At 38.7% G+C, this 24,423-nt stretch overlaps 2 protein-coding genes across 2 annotated transcripts in view; one reads left to right on the top strand and one right to left on the bottom strand.

The window, feature by feature from the left end:
- cttnbp2 (cortactin binding protein 2) overlaps positions 1-24,423 on the bottom strand; it is a 97,076-nt gene that overhangs the window by 37,831 nt on the left and 34,822 nt on the right. Inside the window, exons 3-4 of the mRNA XM_085165775.1 lie at positions 7,260-7,490; positions 198-1,623 (exon numbers count right to left, since the gene is read on the bottom strand). Coding sequence (XP_085021901.1) covers positions 198-1,623; positions 7,260-7,490 — 1,657 coding nt within the window. The remainder of the gene's footprint in view (positions 1-197; positions 1,624-7,259; positions 7,491-24,423) is intronic.
- LOC146515008 (uncharacterized) lies at positions 7,905-14,357 on the top strand. Its single transcript, XM_085167905.1, has 2 exons — positions 7,905-7,997; positions 12,948-14,357. The coding sequence occupies exons 1-2, from the start codon at positions 7,905-7,907 to the stop codon at positions 13,602-13,604; spliced, it is 750 nt and encodes a 249-aa protein (XP_085024031.1). The 3' UTR covers positions 13,605-14,357.

Genomic DNA, 24,423 nt, shown 5'->3' with positions numbered 1-24,423 from the left:
AAGGCTTTTCAGGGTTGGGGGGCAAGAACATAAACCGAGCTGACCCATGTGTCGTTTCTGCAGTTATACCAGTTTTCCTGTGAACTGATCCTTATGCTGTGCTAAGCTAGGCAAGGCTAGGATCTTGGAAAGACAGGTAAAGAAAAGAGGCAGTGGGCAGAATTGGAGGGAGATGTAGCAAAAAGGAGCCCCTTTACCTGATGCTGTTGCCAGGGGGCTGCCTGATGAGGCACGGGGACTACAGGAGGATGGAGCACTAATGGAGGAGGAGGTGGAGGGGGGGTTTATGGAGGAGGGGCTACTGACAGTGGTGGCAGAGCTGATGACTGGGGGGCACTCTGAACATGCTGCTGTTGGATGCCGCTGAGGGCCCCGGCCAGGCCCTGGGGAATGGCACGGGGGGCAGGCACCCACCTGAGAGGCCGTCAGGGCTGGGACCAGGTCCAAGGCCGGTTTTGGCGGCAGCTGGGGTGTGGCTGGTTTTAACCCAGCCCCAGGGGTGCGGCTGCTGTCCCCCACACCCTTGATGGGTGGATGAGGAGGAGAAGGTGTCTGGGAAAGCCCTGGCTTTTTGGGAGGTATAGGAGGAGGGTTTCCCCTGTCGATCCTGGCCACCGTGGGAGACTTGAGGCCAATAGGGTGGCTCAGGCGGCTGGGAAAAGGGCCTCCCTCTGAGGCAGAATGGGGCAGGCCTGGACGCAGGGGTCCAGTCCCTCCTGCAGGAGGGCTGGTGAAGCGTGAGAGGACCTGCGTGACGGTGTGACGTGCTTGCTGCTTGGCAGCAAAGTTATCGCGGTTGGTGGGAGAAAGGTCACGAGCTGGAGGACTCTGGGAGGCCGTGCCATTTTGGTCCTGTTCCTGGAACTTGTAGCGGGCAGCCTGGACACGGGGACTGACCCCGCTGGGTAAGCCGTGGGGGGCATTGCCCTCTGAGCCATTTTCTGTCTGTGCCAGTCCTCCTGAGCTGCTGTGGACGATCCCTCGGCCAGTCGTCTTTGGCAGGCTCAGGCCCACATAGTTGGCAGGGGTTGGTTTGACAGGTATAGTGAGAGGGGTCTTCTTAGGACCCTCCACCTCTGTGGGAGGCAGGTCCGTTTGGCAAGACGCTGTTCGAGAACTAATGGGCTCTGTAGCTACAGAAACAGACGTCAGAGCTTTAGGTTTGGGTGGCGTACTGGTGGCAGCAGCAGGTTCTGGTCTACTAGCAGCAGGCAGACCAGCTCCATCCTTGCCTTCACCCCTTTCAGTCCTGAGCTGCTCCACCTGCTGCCGCAGACTCAGGCTTTCTGACTCCTCACGGCCCAGCCTTGCACGCAGCTGTTCACGCTCCGTGTCAAACTCTGACAGCTGCTTCTCCATCTTTGCCTCCATCTGTTGGCTGCGCTGGCGCTCAGAGCTCAACTCCTCCTGGAGTCGGCCAGAGGTGCGACTCTCCTCATCCAGGCGAGCCTGGAGTTCATCAAAGCGCTGTGACTCCTCTACAACCCGTGTGGCAAGCTGCTTGCACTCTCGGACTAGCATCATGACAATATGCTTGTTCTTCTCACGCTCATCCTTCAGCTGTGCCGTCAGCTTGCGGTGCTCCTGCTCTAAACTCTGGAGCTGCAGTTTCTCCATCTCCAGCTGAAAAAGAAAAGAAAAGACACACGAGGTCTGAGAGCAGTATTACAGATCACAGACATTACAGCTGAAACTTGAATATATACACAATAAGAAACCAAGAAAGAAATCACGCTAAGTAATTCAGGTTACATGTGTGCAGATACAAGAGGATATAATTTACCTCTACAACGTCTTTAGTGACAGTATTACCACTGGGCATGTGACATAATTCACTGACATCTTTAAAATAAATCAGTTGCAATCAAGCATACCACAAAACTCACAGATTGTATGTGCTGTACAAGCTCAGTAAGTGTCACACGTATGTCAAATATCCAATCCCCAGCTCACACCACACCAGCACCATGTCTTTGATATGATCTTATAAAGCAATCTGACACGTCTTTTAATACCATAGTAAACTTCAGGTTCAAATAGCTGAACCTGAATTGAAATCCAACTGCTTACATTCTGAGGCAATGCAGCACCTCAATTGCAAATGCATTAATAAATCAAACAAAAATTGAACTTTTTTTTAGGAGAACAGGGAACATAGTTTAACCCAGATTAATCAAATCAGCCAGACAAGGTAGCTAAATTAAAACAGACAGACAAGACAGGTCTTATTCCTCTACAGGGTGGTTGAATTTATGTGTCTCTATGTCAGAGTCTCTGCATACGGTTGAATTTCGATGACTTGTCAGACCAGCGGCCTCTATATCTGGAGCATCGCTGCTATTATTAGCTCAGAGTTGGCTTCACAAGGGGGGCTTAACTGGGGCTCTCGACCCAACTGACCCCATCTCTCTAACAAGCCCCAAACAATAGAGCTGACACTCTGCAGCTCCTATCCCAAGTGAGACCCCTCCCAGCCTTAGCTAACTCCTTCACTCCTGCTGTTCCAAACCATCAGGGAATAGATATCACCACCAGCTGATGTTGAGGAGAAGTAAGGGCTTTATAAGCAGGAGGAGAGCCAGGGGAATGCCAGTTGTTACTCAAAAGGAGGTGTTACGACTAGCTGCTAATTGGGTGAGGATTATGTCTGCTGTAAATTAGCCTAATGCCTCAGAAAAACACATTTAGGAACGCTGTACATGTAGAAACACACTGGGAGGACTAGATTAAAACCATGTGGGATTAAGATAACTCTGTAATATGCATGACTCCATGTCTCCGATTAAGGATAACTTGAAAAAGCTACGGAGTCTTTTATTATATTCATTTCTAAATGGTTTGGCGTATTGTACACAACGGTGTAACAGACAGAATACTTTGCAGATAGAAAACTTCCCAGCTTTAGATTTCTTTAAATTCCAGATTCAGAGACTCACACCCCACCAGCACCATACCACACCAAGTTTTTTTTTACTGTAGGTGTGATTTTCAATTATCCTATAGATTGTCTAAGATGTTTTTTTTTAAATTACTGCTATTGCTAACAGCACTCTGTTAGCAATGACTACAGATTGCTGACTACAGATGATACAAATTGTTATGTAAAATCTCTTTATACAGGTTAATGTTTGTCCTTTAAAGTAGCAGTAGGGTGTTAGTTGTAGGGTGGGATAGGGTCTTTCTCCAACTTAATGACTGATTCACGGAGAAGGAGATAGCTGGACTTGGGGATTGCCTTTATTATTCCCATGAACAAGTTCAGTGTGTTATGTATTAACTGCGTGATTGTCTTCAGCTTGGCTAAGACCTCATGGATAATTCAGTAGCTTACTCACAGGAGGACAACAGAAGTGGAAACAGACGGAGGGGATAAAGATAGCACGAAGTAGCCAGGTGAAATTCACTCTACCCAGCAACCAGAAGATCTCACCAGGCATGCCAAGCCTGTGTCTTTTAGCAGTGCTGGTTTGTTGTTGTGTCACTGGTCATTTTAAGAGTTCCAGTGTAACCTGCCTGACACATTTGCTGATTGATTGTTTGGCTACAACTGGGCAATCAGTGGTGATATGGTGATTTATTATACACTAAAAAGAGTACACAGCTTCCATCTTAGAAGAGGATGTGCTCTTGTAGTACGATGCACCAAAAATCATAATGTAGCACCACAGCAACTGCAAAAAACTTAAGGAACAATCTCATACAAATCTCCATCTCACCAATTTATATTCACCATGTCAAATGAGAGTACATTGCTGTCTGTTGTTGCTTCTTTTATATTTAAATGTGTTTTGGGGGGCTAAAAAGAAGCAAAACCGCTGTAGTTCAAAGTCATACAACCATGTTTCTCAGCAGTACTGAGAGTGGTTTCACAGGTGAAGTGGTGCACTTTCTTTTTTCAGACCAAACTGTCTTGTGAGAATATTAAATCTGTCATGTGATGCACTGTGCAATCCTAAGAAAATAACCATAATTTTCAGTTTACTCAATTCCAGAAGACTCTGCAAACCTAACTGTAGATAACACACATTCCAAATCAAAATACCAGTCTTGGCATTGTGGTACAAATCACATGGTTAATTAGGAGATAGGTGAACTTTCTGGCAGCTCCATCACTCAGTCCGCATTTCTTATTGTTTTGTAACATTTCTAAAGGCATAACCAAAGAAACCAAAGAGCTTTACATGGTGAAGAGATGCAGTATCCATAAATGTTCGGAGCACTTTACTTATTTGGGACCAAACTAGACGCAGAAAACCCACGACAAGTAAGTGATCCTTTAAAATAAGACCAGAGTGGACTGAAATAAAACCTCAGATATTGTGGTACAACTCAATGAAACTGTTGTATAGTAAAGATGATCAATTTATTATTAAATTATTTTTATTTTAATTATTTCTATTTATTTAACCAAAATATCACCAGAAGCTATTCTCTTGCCCTTTCATAAAAAACATCTTTTTCCAAACATTTGGAATATTTTTTCACCAGACTCTGACATGAAATTTGACCAAATAACAAACAAACAAACAAAAACTTCATTGGTCTTTTAACTTTTTTGCAAAATTTTAAATGGCTTTAAATTCTTCTCATAGTTCACTGACTGGAAGCTGCTGAGTCCCAAGACAGCAAATCAACCTGAGAATCCGAAGATTTTAAAAAACGTTTGCTGTACAGCTGGTGTGAAATTGTTCTTCTGAAAACATGCCTACAGTTACTGTGCCCATATAACTCAATCTTTGGTCATCCTGTCCAGAGAACATAAATTGTTTGTCTGAATCTTCTTTGGCAAACTAAAAATTGGTTTCACAGTTATCTGCAGGGCATGTGATGACATTGGGGCATTAAACCATCTGTTTTCTGGATGAGTTTCCTGTTGCAGCCAGTCCCAGCCAAACAGATACTTTTACTGCAATCATTTTTTAATTAATTTGAAATTTCATTCACAAACTTTTCCTCCTTAAACCCCTTAAGAGAGGTTCTAAATCTTCACCTGATGACAACAAACACTTGTCAGTAACAGAGAAATAGTAAGACAACCTCTACATGTCACAGGTTACTTCTCTCACTTCCTGAAAATGTTCTAATCTTTGCTCCTAAACTGTAACATCTGATTCTAACTTCATGGACAGAAGCATCATTTGTCATTTTTCTATTTAAGATCTGGAAAATTCAATTTCTTTTAAAAGGTACCGTTTATATTTTTATGCCAAATAATCCAACAATCCACATATGGCTGCACATTAAGGATAACTCGCACGCATGCGCACGCACGCACACACACACACACACACACAAAATCTATTTAGCCAGCTTTCCTGTCAAAACAGCCGACTCCTACCTCTCCCTTCCTTCCACTCCTTCCTTCGTCCATACCTCCTCTCTATGTATTTATGTGTGTGGTTACTAACAAAGGTTCAGTGTGGCTTCAAACTAAATCTGTATTTCAGGGTTCATGGACAGGACATACACATTAACAGAGTATTTTCTTTATTGTACACACACTCAGTCCTCCAGCCTCATGTCTGAACACTTTGTGTTGAAATATATGAGAGGAGAAAGAGAAACAGAGAAAATGGGACAGAGGGATAGCAGACATCTGGCTGCCCAGTTAATCAGGGCTTTCTAATCCTAAAGAGACCTCGAACAAACACACACTCAAATACACACATTGCATGTGTGTATATGAGTTTGTACACAAAAGCAGAACTGACACACCAGAAAATAGGTATTAGATTTGCACACAACACAGACACACTGTTACTCCACTCTTCCCCCATTCATATAATACCCATGCATTCATGAGAAACATTAATATACACAGACAAGCGTCGAATTTTCTCTTTCCCACAACTTCCTTTGGAGGATTTCAGCCTCAGAGATTTGAATTCTGTGTAAATAAACTCAATCTGTGGTCAAACAGAAGATGCAAATAGATTTCATTAAACTTGACTGAATAAAGCCACCTATTCACTACAATTTAACTTAAAAGAAACACAAGCTCAGAAATTAGACATTTTGTAAAATGCGACTGACCATTCTCTGCTACCGCAGCTACACGGCTCTAATGATGGTGGTGTTGGTTTTTCTGCTGGTCCAGCTCACAATGAAATGTCTCAGTAGCTTGCGGTTAAATTCTCCAAACTTTCACCGTCCACAGGGCACGATTCCTGATTATCTTGGTGTTCCCTTGGGTTTTTTCCTAGCAGCACAACTTCAGCTTATGACAAGATGATTTAAAAGAAAAAAAAATCTGCCAGCCTTGGCTTCACTTGAAGACTAATGCTAAAAAGCAGTAATGCTAAACACTGCAGTATTATTGCTGGTAAGGATGTGAGCTCAGAGGCAGCTTAAGACATAAATATACTATTAAGTCAATGTAACAATATAGTGACTATTCATATCTTTCAGTCATATGACCAATGCAGAACCGATGACAAAACATGGTTTAACATACTAGAGCATGTGCTTCAAGACATTGTAGATCACCTCCCAACTAAAGAAAGTCCATGAACAAGCTACAAATTCTGACGCACATACAGCTCCTTCCATGTACTACAATTAAAGGCAAGAATTTTTTTTTATGTCAAATCCAAAGTAATACTTTTGGAAAGGATACAACACAAATTTAATCAAAGCGTCTTTCACGTGTTCAGATTTAACAACCATTCAGCATTTTGGACACACAAACGTTGTAACTGTCTGGCAGCACAGGAAACACTGTCCTATGTGTTTCCCTCCTATAATGATTGGATATCATGTGACATTTATCAATGGGCAGTTCATGAACCTCTTCTAAATGAATAATGTCAACATTTGTTTGACTAATTATACAATAAGCGGTGCTGCAGGAAGCAACACCATAAATAAATAAATGCACTAGTTGCTCTTTAATCCATTTTGTTCCGACGCCATGCAGCAGCTGATAATCGTTCCAGTAGATTCAGTCTTTCAATGCATTTCTGCACAAGGACTGTTTACAAAACAAAAATCCAATTAAGTTACAGTGATTATTGTCAATGCCTGCAGTAAACATCCTGAGACGTTCAGCTTCCACTGTTGTGTCTGGTTGGGAGTTCTGGTTTAAAAAAGCAGAAGTGAAGAGATTGGATTTCATGTGAGAAATTAAATCTTTCCTTAGCAACCGTACAGGTGGCATTTTAGTTTCACGGTCACAAGGCCATGCACTCTCTATTTTTGTTTTCAACTCCAACCTTCTCCACCAACAGAAATCCCCCCCCCACCCCCCCGCAATGTCTTACCCTTTTCTGACGGCTTTCGGCAGCAGCCAGCTGGGCCGACATGCGTTCCTGCATCTTTCTGCAGTGTGCCATGACGGCCTCCAAGACGGAGATGGGGCTGGACCCTAGGGGACGCCGTTCCTTGTCTCCTCCGGGGACCCCGCCTTCGAAGTCCCTCTGAAGTGCCAGGTAGGGGTCAGTCAGGCTGTAGTGGCTGTACCGTTCTTGAAGAAAAACCTCCTTCCGCTGAGCCTGGAGGGGATATAGAAAAAAGCGGAAAAGGTGCTATTTAACTTGTTTACACTACATGAAGTAAAATGATTTTGATGAAAAATAATATATAGAATGTTTCCAGGTTTTCAACCAGAATCACACATATAATCTCATACTGTAGATATGTTATAGAATTAGCGTACAACCAGAAAACAACGCGTTAACTAACAGTACTTTGACATTGGTATAATGTAAGACAAAAACAAAAAGCCTTTGATAAGGAATGACTTTCTCTCAACCTTCTTTCTCTAAACCTCATCCAGTGACCTAGATCAAAAGTGTACGTGTCGAAAAAGCACACGGGGTAACAACATGAAAGGCGTCAAACTGTGGTTTATTTTCTTCACGTTGTTAAGCATTCCTCAACTTTATTTGGAGATCTCTCTGCTACCCATGGGAAATTTATGTCCCAAAGAGGTTGAAGCTCAAGCAACACTGAAACTTGATTACTTGACAAACTCTTCTGGTCCCGTGGCCGTCATCAGGGTCAGTTTGTGTCCCAAACAAACTCACCCGTAATTACATTACATTAAATAACAGCTAACGAGCAGGAGAGGACATATTTACGGTGATTTGGAGAGCTCAAAGCTTTTACCAGTCCACCATTAACACCCAACCTACCCTTACACAGTGCTTCAAAAAACAAAAAAACAAAACAAAACAAAAAACCAAGCAAAATAAAGGGAAGCTCGGGCCATGCTGTGGAACTATGAACCAACCAACTCTTCCCCCCTAAATGTTATTACCCCAACCGCATGACTCCACAAGCATTCAGCACTGAAGCAGGCACAACTGCGCTCAGGTTACACTGGTACATGGTGATGGGAGATACCTCTGACCAGCTCGGAAGACTGTACACACAGGAGGGCTGTGGTATAATAAGAGAACACGGCTATACTGGCATGACTGTTTCCATTCTTAACTGAAAACACGGTGTCCCTTTGCAGTTAAGTAGAAGATCCTTTGCTAACTACAAACTTCAAGCATGGCTGAAAATCTTTTCAGCTGCACACTCTAATGTTTATCATTCATCTTCCAGCTTTGGACTTCCAGTAGAATGTAAACAGAATGCTTAGTGCTTCAGCAAATCAGCGTCCCAAGACAGCATGTCTTTCCAAACATCATATGAATGCAGCAGACTCGTGATTGGCCAAAAAACAAAAACAAAGCTAACAGCGGTAGTAAACATTTGACTTGTTTTCAGCAAAATTTTGTCAAATGTATACAGACACCAGGGGAAAAAACACATTATCCGTGTGGCTTTAGAGAGTCTGGGTGTACACTTTTGCAGGTAAAAAAAAAGAAAAAGAAAAAAGAAGAAGCTATCACACAGCTGGCTGTACACACAGCAGGGGCAATGTGCTCTGAGTGAAACACTAAAACTGTGAGTCTACACTTGTGTTGGGTTCAGTAGTCAGTGTGTACCTATGTTAAATTATAAATTTTTTCTAGTCATAGCCACAACTTTCCTGTTTACGTTACAGTTCTTGCCAACTTATCTTTTTTGCCAGCAACCACCAGGCTGACCAGTTGCTCTTCATAGACTCCCATTTTGCAGTTGGACCGACCCTAAAGACTCAGCGTTTCCCAGCCACTGTGCCGCAGCACATAGGTGTGCCGTCAGAAATGATCAGGTGTGGCGCGGAAGATCATATGGTTCCACATGATTAGTACTCTAATAGTGCTAATAATACACTAGTTAACAATACATTAGCATAATAGTTTGCACACTATATTTTCAAAGAGGAATTTGTTTTTCTTGATGTATATTCCCCTGAAACAGCTCACTGCATCAAATCCTGCAGGTTATAGAGGGGAAACATCTTCTGTAAGATCCAGTGTTGTTCACGGCTGCTTCAAGCAGAATCTGGCATTTATTAGCCTCAGTAACATTACCCCTGTTGAACCGGTCTTCTTTCTGACCAAAACCAAATGACCATCGATTGGCCAAATACTGCCTAACCAAAATCCACTTGGCGGCAGTAAAGCGGCTGCAAACCTGCACAGAGCATAAGTAGTGCTGAAAGAGTAATAAATGTTTCAGGAATACACTGCAATAAAACAAAAGCCATCAGACTTGGGTGAAGGTCGTCTTTCGATCTATAACATATAACTGAGTCAAGGCATTTATGAAGGACAAACCATTTGATGTGATCTTTAAGCAAAAAGGAGGTGCCTTAATCTAAGATTTGAATTGCAGTTTTGGAATGATTTCACAGTCATGATTCATATCGATCAGCAGTAGAAAAATGGTGAGTAATTAATAACTAGGGTTACTTAAATGATTGGGACTTAAATTTTATGTAGGGGGAGGGAAAGCCAAAGTGTGAGACAAAGCCACAGACAGCAGGGACAGAGAGGAATGAATGGCAGGACGGAGCTGCAAGATGCGTTTCCAAAGAAGGAAAAGTAAGTCTGCAGAGTCAAACAGTAACACGCTCACATAAAGAGCGCAGAGGATAGAGATTGATGGTCAATTCTAAGAGGGCTGAGGTAGGTCTGGATACTGATGGCCAACTGTGAGCAGGCCAATATAAACATGCCCCCGAGGAAAGGTAGGTGTGCGTGACAGAGAGGAAGAAAGAGCACGAGGAACCGAAGAACAACAACAAAAAGGCCGTGTGGAAAGACTGGAAAGAGGAAAGACTTGAGAAAAAGCTGAATTTTCTCACAAACACTTCAAACATGAAGATAATACCTGCAGGAATAATTTGCTACTTTCAATAAACTTTGAGTTGACATTAAAAACCACAATTATAACTAAAACAAGCAGTTTTCCGTATTTAATTTAATTCTAGAGTGTCTATAAAATGGTCAAAAGCAGTTAAAAACTCAAAATTCATGTCTTTAACCTTTCAAAAATCAAAAATTCAAAAATAAACCATCCAGAACACAGAAATCAGCAAAGTGCAGAAAATGGCACCAGTGTCACATTCTTCAGTTGCCACACCATAGGGAAGATTTTAGTTAAAATGGATGAATCTTAAAAAAATGTTAGTAAAAATACTTACAATACTTACTTACAATATATTTTCTACTTAAAGTATTTTCTATACTCAAACATCTTTATTGACATCAGCTGGGTGAGTACTGAGTTAAGTTTTGAGCTCATACCATAGATGCTTATGCTCTGAAGCTACATAATCCAGCTTCAGTGAACGTATCATCTAAACCATCTTAAGTGAATCCATCTGTAAAGCTCAGGAAGAAATAACTAGGAGCAACGCAGTGCCATCTTTCAATTCAATTTTATTTATATAGCACCAAATCACAACAACAGTCGCCTCAAGGCGCTTTAAACTTCCCTTCACCTCTCAGGATCTCCCTGTAAATGCTCACATAGAACCAGGGGCCATTTAAGTCCAGTTCAGTCAGTCAGCGGCTCTTTATGCTCACATTAGGAACATTATTTATCAGGCTAAAGGTTTTTGGGTGGTTAGTTGAGCATTCCCATTAAATATCAGTAAACTATTCATTTCACGAGCCTCAACTTGCTAGCATGTTGTTTCTTTCCTTTCTCATTATTATTAAAAGAGCTGTTTATGATACGTGAGTAGTTCAACAACTTTTTCCTTAATCACTTCTATTTTCCCTTCGTATTTAAACCTGTGAACCAGATCATCAAGATTTCCTGATTGGGGGCGGGGGCTCAGGATCATAGGTCACCCTATTTACAGAGTCAGGGCTTGGACCAATAGCACAAATCCTTTGAGACCTCTTCAGCTGTCAAATGCTAAGCTCCCCTGAGGCTCTTAATTCCATAGATACATTGATTATCACAGGGAAGCTACGACATACAATAGGCTTTGAGGGGTATATGCTTTAGGAGCAAATCCAAAGATAAAAAAATCTGTTTTTCTTTTCTTACAAAAGATAAAAATTTAACCAATATGTTCTGGTCATCTGTTTGATAATGCTGACGAATAATAGTGAAGACAATATTAAACATCTTCTTAGAATAAATGTTTGTAATAAACATGCTGAAATAAATTAATAAAAGTAGGGCTAAATCACCCTTGAACTGTAAGTTTCCAGTGACTTTAGGATGTAAATATGGCTAACATCCCTATATTTTAGTTACATGTCATGAGCCATACCCCTGAGGTTTACTAAGGTTTAAGATAAGATGTTTATATATTCTGGTTTGGGAAAAACAGAGGGGTGATTATACGCTAGTAACTCTAGAGTATTTACTAGTGGAGCATTGGTGGTGTGCTATGAGTGAGATGTCAGTATTATTAGCATCAACCTTTATAGGCATGCTGCACTCGCTGGGAGATAGGGTTCAAAATTGTGCCCAGAAAAAGAAAGGTGGTCTCAGAAGAGCAGTAGGGATGGACTAGAAGAGAAGGACGAAAAAGGAGAGAAAAAATCAGAGAAAAAAGAGAGAAACACTGAAGTGAAGGAGGGAAAGAAAAGATCTATTTGAAAAGAAATCTGGAGAGGGCAATCCAGACATTGCATGGTGGAGAAAGAAGCAGCATGTATTCTTGTGACTTGTGAATATCAAGTCAGCAGTTGGCTCCCAACTCAATCCATATAAAAAAAATTCAAACAGAGGAGCTGTTCATGTCCGGAAGAACACACACAAGCATTAGACCAAAATAGAGGGATGTGCTTTGAGGGCACTTGACTTGAGTGTGTGTTGCTTGAGATGCTGCTTAGCTCGGGAGTCAAAAAAGGTGATAAACTGATAAAAAAAAACTACTACTCACATGATTCATGAACACCTGGATGGGAGGTATATCCTAAAAGGCTTTGCTTCAATGAAAGGTTTTAAAAAATAAATAAATATAAATAAACATATATATATATATACATATATATATATATATACATATATTATATCTGATGAGAAGGTTAACTTTATTCAGATAAGTGATTCAAGAACTATAAACACAGTCACGTGTCTAGATTTCAAAAGACACCTGTACAGCTCTTTCTGCTTAGCACATATATATATGTACACACATTTTTATAAAGCCTCCTGTCATGAACAGCCAGCTGCTGGTTGTTGTTTTTTTTTTTTTTGCCCTATTGAAAAGTGACTCATGTATTCAATCGTTATATCACCAAAAAACACCAAACACCTTCTAGTTCCAGCTTTTCAGATGTGATGATTTGCTGATTCTCTTTCTTCAGATGATTGATTTGTGGCAGCAGTTTCCTTCCCTGAACAGTACAATCAATCAATTGTACCTAACTTGAAGAGCTATCAAAGAGCATTCTTAATATTGGCTTTAACCACTCAGGTTGGTCTTATTTCAGTCAATCAGTCGATTATTTAATTATTAGAATAAACAGTAAAAGTCAGTGTCAGTGCTGCTTTGTTATAATCATAAGAAAACAGACACTCAAGGATTAGATCAGTTAAACTTAGAGTAAAAAAACAGAACATAATTTTGTCTAACAATTAACCTGATTTATTGAATTGAGGACATCAAAAAGTCACTGGACTTTTTAACTGAAGAAACATCAGCTATCAAGCTACAGCAGAAATATATCCTGGACATTGTCGAGGAGATAAAGTCGCTTCGCAATCAGAATGCAGAGAAGGAGAAACGGATTGTCTATCTGGAAAGCAGGGTCGCGGACCTGGAGCAATACACCAGAATGAACGATGTGATCATCACAGGGCTACACATAAAACCCCGGTCATATGCTCGGGCTGTGACTGCTGACAGCAAAGAGGACCATGGAGAACTGGATGTTAGCTCTGCAGAGCAACAGGTAGCTGGTTTCTTGCAGTCAAAAGGGATCGACCTGGACTGTAATAACATCGAGGCATGCCACCCTTTGCCAAGGAGAAACGCTAGTGATAAACCAGCTGTCATCATAAGATTTGTAAACAGGAAAAACAAGAATGCACTGCTGAAGCAGGGGAGAAAACTAAAGGGATCGAACGTCTACATGAATGACCATCTAACTAAATACAACGCTGACATGGCTAAGAAAGCACGACACCTAAAGAAACTGGGTAAAATTCAAAATACATGGACTGCAAACTGTAAAATATTTATTAAACTCAACGGTACACCGGAGGAAGCCAAAGTGCTGGTCATCAAACGCATCCAGGATCTGGAAAAATATTAACATGACTACAAATGCAAGGAGCTGAACAAACAATCAACATTCATCAAAGCAGGTAACAGAAGATAACAACGGAAGCTAAAGCACAACATATTAAATCATGGAACAATCAACTAATTTAACATCTGGGAATTATACACTGCTATCACAGAGGATTGCTAATCATGAGAATCTGGAGTTAAATTCACCACAAAACATGGAATACAATACACACTTCACAGAGCAGGACATTGATCCAGAATTGAACTTTTTTTAACATCAGAAATATCAGCTGCTATTATACTGAAGATCAATTCAATAAAACTGTCAAGGCTGACTGCAAAATGTCCATAATCCACTTTAATAGTAGAAGTTTATATGCCAATTTTCACAAAATAAGAGAATACTTAAGCAAATTTGCACATCCATTCAGTGTGATTGCAGTATCTGAGACGTGGATTAATATGGAGAAAGGAGTGGACTTTGAAATAGACGGATATGAATTAAATGTTATGAACAGAAAGAATAAGAATGGTGGGGGTGTGGCTTTGTTTGTGGATAAAAATTTAAAATACAGGGTGGTGGAAAAAATGACGGTGGTGGTGGATAACATATTAGAGTGTGTAACAATAGAAATTAGTATGGAAAAAAAGAAAAATGTCATTGTAAGTTGTATATATAGAACACCAGGTTCTAATATTGAAATATTTAAGGAGTGGGTAGATAAAACATTTATTAGGACAAATCAAAAAGTTATGTTCATTTGTGGGGACTTCAACATAGGCCTATTAAATCCAAACAAACATAGTATGACAGATGAGTTTATTAATACAATGTATAGCATGGGACTCTGTCCAGTGATTACTAAACCCAGCAGGATTACAGCACAGTCGGCAACCTTAATAGACAATATATTTACTAATGAAATAGAAAACAGATCTATAAGTGGTCTCCTAATTAATGACATCAGTGATCATCTACCTGTTTTTGTAGTGTATAACAGCAATTACAGGAAGGCCAAACAGGAAAATACAACAAAATACAAACGAGTGAGAACAGAGGAGTCCATAAATGCATTTAAAAGTGATTTACTTAAGCAAGAATGGGAGATGCTGTATAAGGAAAAAAATATTGATAAAGCTTATGAGATTTTTTTAGGAAAATTTAAACTGTTATATGATAGCTGTTGCCCATTAAAGAAATACAGTAAAAATCAAAAATATGTAGCGTGCCCATGGATCACAAAAGGATTACAAAATGCATGTAAAAAGAAAAATACCTTATATAGAGAATTTATAACAATCAGAAGCACAGAAGCTGAAAATAAATACAAGAAATATAAAAATAAATTAACTAGTATTTTGAGGTCATGTAAAAAGGAATATTATGAGAAATTATTAAATATGAATAAAAATAATATTAAAGGGATTTGGAAAACATTAAATACCATCATTAAAAATGGTTCTAGGCAGTCAAATTATCCTTCGTATTTCGTTAACAATGATAGAAATATTAGTAACATGAGTGATGTGGTTAATGAGTTCAATAAATTCTTTGTAAGTGTTGGGCCAGATTTGGCTGATACAATTCCTGATATAACAGATTCTGCAGAGAAAGAAACTAAACTCATTGACTGTAATCCTCATTCAATGTTTTTAACGGTGGTAGAAGAAAAGGAAATCATTGATATTGTTGGGAAATCACAAACAAAAAATTCTACAGACTCTGATGACATTGACATGGAAATCGTTAAGAAAGTGATCAGTGGCATCTCCAAACCCTTAACACACATTTGCAATTTGTCTCTACAAACTGGTGCATTCCCAACACAAATGAAAACAGCTAAAGTAATACCACTGTTTAAAAATGGAGATAGACACCAATTCACAAATTACAGGCCTGTTTCTCTACTTTCACAATTTTCAAAAATACTGGAAAAAGTTTTCATTAATAGACTTGACAAATTTATAGATAAACACAAAATAATAATGGACAGTCAGTATGGTTTCAGACCAAATAGATCAACATCTATGGCATTAATGGAACTAATTGAAAATATCACCAACAATATAGATCAAAGACAATGCACAGTTAGTGTTTTCATTGATCTAAAAAAAGCTTTTGACACAATTAACCATGAAATATTACTTCATAAACTGGAGTACTATGGTATTAGAGGAGTGGTGCTAGAGTGGGTCAGAAGTTATTTGAGAGACAGGCAACAATTTGTGAAGATTGGTGAATATCAATCAGAGTGCCTGGACATTGTTTGCGGAGTTCCACAGGGGTCAGTATTGGGACCAAAGCTGTTTATTCTCTATATCAATGATATATGTAAAACATCTGATATATTGCAGTTTATTTTATTTGCAGATGATACAAATATTTTTTGTGCTGGAGAGAATTCACAGCAGCTTTTGGAAATTGTCACACAAGAAATGATTAAACTAAAAACATGGTTTGACAGAAACAAGTTATCACTAAATTTGAAAAAAACGACATTTATGTTATTTGGAAATTGTAAAAAAGATGCCGGAGCAAAATTGTTAATAAACAATGTTGAACTAGAGCAAGTTTCTGAAACAAAATTTCTGGGTGTGATAATAGATAACAAAATCTGCTGGAAACCTCACATAAAGCATATACAAGCTAAACTGTCAAGAAGCATCTCTGTACTGAGTAAAGTTAAACATTTTTTGCCTTCCAAATCACTCCGGGTACTTTACTGTTCACTTATATTGCCATATTTAGAATACTGTGTGGAAATCTGGGGAAATACATACAAAACTTCACTTCAACCACTATGTAAAACTCAGAAAAAAGCAATCAGGATTATTACTAAAGCAGGATTTAGAGACCACACTAACATCATGTTCTTGAAATTAAAAATTCTGAAGTTTATGGATCTTATAAAATATAAAACTGCAAAAATTATGTACAAAGCCAGATACAATATGTTACCAGGAAATGTACAGAGGATGTTTTTTGACAGAGACGGGGACTATGCATTGAGGGGAAAATTAAATCTGAAGACTCTTAAAGCACGGACACAGGTTAAAACCTTTTGTGTTACTATTTATGGGGTAAAACTGTGGAACAGTTTTACTGTGGACCTACAGCAATGTTCAAGCATTAGTCAGTTTATAAAGATGTTTCGAAAACTGATTTTGGAAGAATATGAAACTGATAAAGTTGATCACCCATTGTATATATAACTATGCTAAATTGTATCTAAATTATATCTATCACTGTAGCTATGTTTATACATGTTCTCCTTGTTTATTGTGTGGGGTACGTGATGATGGGAATTAGGTGAATAGTGGGATTCAATAGAATGTTAAGCATGGGGTAGGGATTATGAGTAAGTATGTTATACTTAGTATGTTATACTTCTTCCTACTCCATTTCAGACCTAATAATTGTCATTTCATGTAATTGAGACTATGTTTGATTTATATATTTTTATTTTTATTTTTTTATTTTTTTATTTTATTTTCTTTGTTTTATCTGAGCACATACGTGTGTGTATGTACACAGAGTAAATGCAAGTATGTGTACTTGTGTATATATTGTTTTTTTGTTTTTTTTTTGTATATGTCTGAAATAAAGATACTACTACTACTATTGTTTTCATCTAATAAAAGTGCTGCTAATTAAGTCTAAACACATTCATCATTACTGTCAGATTGCTGTTTAGTCCACACTCTGCCTTAAAATTATTTTCTTCCTTTCATGTGTTATATTCAAACATTTGCCATTATTTAGGTCATCTGTCTTCATGAGAGTATTTTGTTCTGATGGATTGTCCTGTTTATTTTCTAAAATGTAGCCATGTAACTACCTTTGGCTCATTTTAATTACATTAATAATTAATACTTTAATTATTACTTTAATTAATTGTGATTTAATTACAATTAATAATACTGTGTAGTATAGCTCGCATCATACACATTGGGTGTTGGCAGGGGGATATCATACCATCCAAAAGCTCTCCAGTCTGTTTGTGTGTGTGCATTTGTCACCAGGGGGTGTGGATAGTCCCTCGGGATGAACTGACCCTGGGGAGGATGGAAAATGTCTGCAGTACCATCTGTCATTCACACACGCGCACACGCACACACACACACACACCAATTAAGTAATCTTCACTTCAACTGTTTTCTCTCAAATTATCTATCAGTGAGCTGATTTGGGTGTCACATTTAAACCAGAGGACCCTAACCTCATGTATTAAACCTAGGTTATGATAGCAAGACGGAACCAGTAACTCAATGCAAAACAAGCAAACTAAAGATAAAATTCAATGGCCAGTCTCTGGGCCTGTTTGATTAGGGCTTTGGCAATCAGTTTCACAGCTACTGCCAACAACCTCTATCCTCCACAAGCAGTCGAAGAATTGATACCTTTCCCTTCTAGTGGTTGCAGATGGCCTTTAAGTAGTCTGTAGGCCTGTGTAGGTGAGGCTTCATACTAAAATGAGGAAGTTACAACGAATGTTTGAATGTGTACCTTGCCTGCATTCACACTGTGGAAATGTAAACATTTTTGATGTGAATTGTGGCATTAGGTGTATCTAACATGTCTCAATAAACTGTACATCACATTCGTTTTTGAGGTTAATAGCCGACTGTTTCCAGAGGACCAAGGCAATGCAGGGAGTAAAAAAAAAAAGAAAAGAAAAATAAACTTAACTAATTCATTCTACTTGGGATATGGTTACCAGGTCGCCACTATGGACCCAGGCCTGGGGAGGGAGATCGAGGGAGATCTTCAGCTGGTAGCTGGTCTTAAGTCATGGAGCCTGACCAGGCACAGAATAAAGAGGTGGGTGGTGAGCCCATAGGAGGGCAGGCCCATGCCATATGGATTGGGTGCAGTGTGTGTCTACCAACGGTTGGGTCAGAGGGTCTGTCGGTTCAATCCCCAGCTGCTAAAGCTGGCTATTGGGACATGGGACATTATCTCTCTGCTGGGGAAGGAGCCTGAGTTGCTGTGTTTGAAGGTTAATAGATGCTGGCTATATATAATTCGGGCTCACCTTACCACATGGTTCGAGCTCTGGAACTAGTGTCCCAGAGAGGGGTTGCACCCTGTTCTGGTTCTGGTGTTTGCCTCTAGCATCTGCAGTGTGGACACTGTACTGGTCTGATGGGGTAAAGAGGGAGATGAGAGTAAAAGCAGTCTAAGCCCCTAACCTAAGGTAATGAGAATAAGATCGCAGATTCAAGCAGTGGAACTGAGCTATCTCCAAAGGGTGACTGGAATCAGCCTAAGAGATAGGTTGAGAAGGAGTCCTTCAAAATGACTGAGCTCCCAAATGAGAGTAAAGCTGCTACTACTCCGCATCGAAAGGAGCTAGCTGAGGTGGTTTGGGCATCTAATAAGAGTGCTTCCTGGTTAAACCATGTAAGTCAGGTAAGGGTGGGGAGGGGGGGGGGTCTGAGCCTCTCGGTTATCGGTAAAGGACGGATGGATGGATGTCATACAGTGGATTCATGGCCCAGCTATTATTTCTGCAAAATATTTCATATTTTAAAACTGTTGCTTAACCCTCTGGTCTCTAACCTGGCCAACGGTGGCCACTTCACTTTTCGGTTTTCAACCATTTTTGTTCTGTTAATGCAAATGGAATGAAACTTTCCAAAGGTGTGCATTTTATTAAAATTTTTTATTTTTCAACATCAGCTCCTTAATAATGTCAATAATATTCACTATACACCACATTGTTCCCGTTTTACTGATCGTGGCCATTTTTGGCCAATTGAAACCCATTATAACCACCTTTTTTGATTCCTTGTTACTGGCAGTACTATAGCATGCAATTTAGGTAAAATTGCTTTCATTCTAAACTCAACACATGAAAATTGTAGTTTTTCATTTTTTCTACCACATGAGATCCTTGGCCCATTTTCTGCCAAGCAAGCAATTTCATGTAATATTCTTGGTTTCCACTAGGGGCGTTTGATGGGTTACCACACTCCAATGGACCAATATAATGAAACAATTTTGACATAGGTTTGGTCTTAAGGATCTGATAGTTTGTGTTTGTGCATGACATTGCAGCACAAACATGTATTTGCAAGATAGACTGGAATAAATAATGACGCATCAAACATTACATAGGCTGCAGTGAATTCCTGTGGATGCAGGATATTGAGCTTTGAGGTTCCCAGTCAAACTTAGCTTTGAAGCACATGTGAAAAGCACTTTTACTCTTGTATTTTTCATAAAAAGAGACCATACCCAAAATATTAACTCTAGAAACAAAAACAAAAACAAAAAAAACCCCAATCACAGGACATTTTGCACAGTTCAAACCTGCAGCTGCAGCGCAAACAACAACAAACACTGTTTGTAAACGTGTCCTGGAGTTTATGCAGGTGCAGACGTTGCTACTGCTGTAAGTCAACCTAACAGCTTCCAGACCATTTATTCTGGCAATATGGCAAGAAGGTGGGAGTGTCCCCCCCCCCCCCCCCCCAGAGGGGACAAAGGGACCCCCTGATGATCCTCTAATCGCCTGAGCCAAGGTGTGAAACTGGGTGTGAACTCTGGCTGATTGGGAATCACACCCAGTTCAAAGCGTATAATATCTAAATTTGAATTATATTTTGGTTTTCATGACTAGGACTGGTGCTAATTTAAAAAATCAAGTCAATGAAAGTAGAAAAATGTTTTAATATATATGAATTTTATAGTATTTTGAAAACGTAAACATGGGTGGCCATTTTTGGCCACGAACAAAATGAGAGGGTTTTTTTGTTTTTCTGTCACAGCACAAAAAACCAAAGATACATAAAACTCATTGATACTTTTAATTATTGCTATGCATCTAACCTCCATCATGGTTAGAAAATAAATCAGTTTGCATGTATTATTTAGAAAAAAAATGGGGATTTTATGCTTTTATCCCTTTATCTCTTTATCCCTTTGTAAATCATTAAAATTATGTAATTTAACTGGTATTTAAAGGGTTAAAAGTCTGGATTTGAATTAAATTTTGGTCTTGATGAACAGCGCTGATACTAATCTAAAACATCAAGTCAATGAAAGTAGAAAAATGTTTTAATATATATGAATTTTATAGTATTTTGAAAACGTAAACATGGGTGGCCATTTTTGGCCACGAACAAAATGAGAGGGTTTTTTTGTTTTTCTGTCACAGCACAAAAAACCAAAGATACATAAAACTCATTGATACTTTTAATTATTGCTATGCATCTAACCTCCATCATGGTTAGAAAATAAATCAGTTTGCATGTATTATTTAGAAAAAAAATGGGGATTTTATGCTTTTATCCCTTTGTAAATCATTTAAATTATGTAATTTAACTGTGATTTAAAGGGTTAAAAGTCTGGATTTGAATTAAATTTTGGTCTTGATGAACAGCGCTGATACTAATCTAAAAAAATCATGTCAAAAAAAGTGGAAATTTTTCTTAATATATATGAATTTTATAGCATTTTGTAAATGTAAACAGGGGGTGGCCATTTTTGGAAGTTTTTATGTTTTTCTGTCACTGCACAAAAAAACAAAGATGCATAAAACTCATTGATACTTTTAATTATTGTTATACATCTAACCTCCACCATGGTTAGAAAGTAAATCAGATGGCATGTTTTATTTGGAAAAAAATTGGGGTTTTGTGATTTTTTTCCATTTATGAGTTCCTAGGATTATTTGATTTAACTGGTATTTAAAGGGTTAAAATTATGAATTTGAATGAAATTTTGGTCTTGATGAACAGCACTGGTACTAATCTAAAGAATCATGTCAAAAAAAGTGGAAATTTTTCTTAATATATATGAATTTTATAGCATTTTGTAAATGTAAACAGGGGGTGGCCATTTTTGGCCACGAACAAGCTGAGAGGAAGTTTTTATGTTTTTCTGTCACTGCACAAAAAAACAAAGATGTATAAAAGTCATTGATACTGTTAATTATTGCTATGCATCTAACCTCCATCATGGTTAGAAAGTAAATCAGATGGCATGTTTTATTTGGAAAAAAATTGGGGTTTTGTGATTTTTTTCCATTTATGAGTTCCTAGGATTATGTGATCTAACTGGTATTTAAAGGGTTAAAATTATGAATTTGAATGAAATTTTGATTTTCATGAACAGCACTGGTGCTAATCTAAAAAATCATGTCAAAAAAAGTGGGAATTTTTCTTAATATATATGAATTTTATAGCATTTTGTAAACGTAAACAAGGGGTGGCCATTTTTGGCCACGAACAAGCTGAGAGGAAGTTTTTATGTTTTTGCTCTCCCTGCACAAAAATAACAATGCATTATAATCAATGTTGATGTGGATCAATTACATGCCCCAGACTCTACTATTAATAATACAAGAAATTTCAGTAGCAATGCAATTATATAAAATTGCGAGATTTGAGGTTGTCTTCCAGCTAGTGCAGTGGACAAACAAACTGGTGTTTAAAGGGTTAAAAATGTAAAAAGTAATAATAATTTTATATTTATGAAAAGAACTGAAGTTACTTAAAAGCTTTATGCAAAAAAAATGGCAAAAAAACATAAAAATAATAAAAATTACAGACCTAATCTGTAGGTGGCCACTTTTGGCCACGAACAAGCTGAAAGGGTAGTGATTTTGAACAGGGTCAGAGGGTTAATAACTTCTTCATACATGCAAAAAATGTAAGGAATATGTAGGTTCAAAGGGCTGCGAGGGGTATCCCTAACATTTTAAATCAAATGCACTTGTAAACACTACATATGAATCCCAATCAGTACACAGAATGATGAAGTGTGGTGGTTACTGTAACACTGAATTAGAAAGCTATCCTCACAGTGAGTGAGAAAGAGCATCTGACACTTGATGACCCACAGTCACGAGGGATTTATCTTTGCTGCAGGGATCAATATGTGCAAAAGGATTAGATCTGACATAGAAGAACAGATGACTGTTGCATGCTGCAGGAGATATGGTGGACCCATAAACAGGGGAGATGGAGGATGTACAGTATAAATTAGAATAAGATAAAAGAGAGGGAAGGAAACTCAGAGGTAAAAAGAGAGGCAAACAGAATGTTTTAAAAAAGTAACTATCAGAGAGAATGTGAGAGATGTGTGCATTAAAGGAGATAAAGAAAGGGAGGATAAAAGGGAAAGATGATAACAGGTGAGAACCAACCAAGCAGATGTTAGCTGTCACCTATGCTGTGTTCACACGCAGCTATGACCCCACTATGAGCTGACAGTTCAAAGGTTCAGAGAACTTGAACAGCATCATGTTGTCAACCACCAAAAACTCAACCAAAACACAGATCAGCCTGCATATCAAGATATGGCAAAGATTCAACATTGTGTATGAGTTTCAGACTCAAATGAGTTTTTCTCTCTTTTTTCTTATGAACTGATTATGTGTGAGTCAGTGTTTGGGTTAAAAACAAACAAAAAAGAAAAGCCCAGTATGTTTTCAAAAGACCATAATGAGTATTTATAGGTTAATTGCCTGGACTAGAATTAAAGTTACTTCTCACAAAACAAGAGCAGTTATGGTTTCACATTAAACAAATTAAAAACAAAAGAGTTTTTTGCCATTTTTTCATTTCTTTGTTTTTGACTTTCTTTGGTTATGTATATTTCTTATTTTCTGTGCACTACAGGTTACTGTCACCCGTCCCTGAAACTGGTAAAAGTGACCAGATCAGTCCTACAGCAGATCAGCTGTATCCTAACTCACAGCTGGTAACATTGCTGTAAGTTAGGAAATTTCCGCAGTTTCATGCCATTCTGTGCATGAAATGTGTAGCTGCACTAAATATTTTAAGACTTATGCAGCATGTATAGCCTTGCCATTGGCTGATTATTTGCTCCAACATGAGAGGCCAATTAAAGTTTGATGAGGATGTACAAGCTTGACCTAATTTAAAAGAAACCCAGGATGATTTCCACCAAACAGTGAGTGGCAAGCACAGTATTAATTGTTCCAATGCATATGTAACAGTATGCTAAATAATAATTATATTAAAATGAAATGAAAGCTGAAAGCACAGCCAAATATATCATGATGTGCATTGCATCACATCTGAAGGCTATTTAACTTGACTGGTGTCAGTGGGAGCAATTCAAAAATCCATCACTCATTTATCTTTCCATCAGTGCTGTTAGCAGAGGCATAGCACTGACTGTACACTGACATCAGTGAGGAACCAGGCCACTCTTACATAACCAATTCAGCAGAGGAGAGATAACACCAGCAGTTACAGAACTAAAATGATTGGCTCCTGGCTTCCACCCCCTACATTTTGTATTGTGATGCAGCTTTAGAGGTCAGATGCACATGTGACATAACCCAACAACTGCAGGCAGAATTATCCATATTATGCACCCCAGTGTTTTGTTGTATCATCTTATCTTCAGGAACCATCACAAAACAACAGAGCCACACTGATATATCAATTACAAACTGGTACTGCTACATGCATTATCAATGCATGGTATAACGTTCTGCAATTCATGACAACCGCTTATTTTAAAAGTTAAAATGTAGAAAAACAAAACAATAAATAATCCAGCCACCTCCTCCAGCTTATCTGGTGAAAAACCGAAGTTCCCAGGCTATGCACAGCTGGAACACCTTACCCAGCATGCGACATAGCTGGCTCCTTTTAATGTGGAGAAGTGGTTGCTCTACTTTGAGCCCCTCTCGAATGACTGAACTAGGGCTGGGCGATATATCGAGTTTTTAAAAAATATCGATATATTTTCATACGAGATATAAGATGTGACAATATCCTTTATATCGATATAGTCCATGTTACGTTATAATTATAATTGTGGAGCCACAAGTTTGCCTCTCTTTCGTCCACTTTTG

Source organism: Neolamprologus multifasciatus, chromosome 7 (assembly GCF_963576455.1).
Source record: "Neolamprologus multifasciatus chromosome 7, fNeoMul1.2, whole genome shotgun sequence".
In the NCBI taxonomy this organism is placed as follows: Eukaryota; Metazoa; Chordata; class Actinopteri; order Cichliformes; family Cichlidae; genus Neolamprologus; species Neolamprologus multifasciatus.
The sequence above is the reverse complement of the archived record's forward strand: the minus strand, read 5'-3'. Positions and strand labels throughout refer to the sequence as shown.

What these genes read in the sequence shown, in the direction of transcription:
- LOC146515008 (XM_085167905.1), top strand. Translation starts at nt 7,905, where the DNA reads ATGGGAAATTTATGTCCCAAAGAGGTTGAAGCTCAAGCAACACTGAAA. An exon ending in GTCCCGTGGCCGTCATCAGG is followed by an intron (nt 7,998 to 12,947) that starts GTCAGTTTGTGT and finishes TATTGAATTGAG; the next exon opens with GACATCAAAAAGTCACTGGA.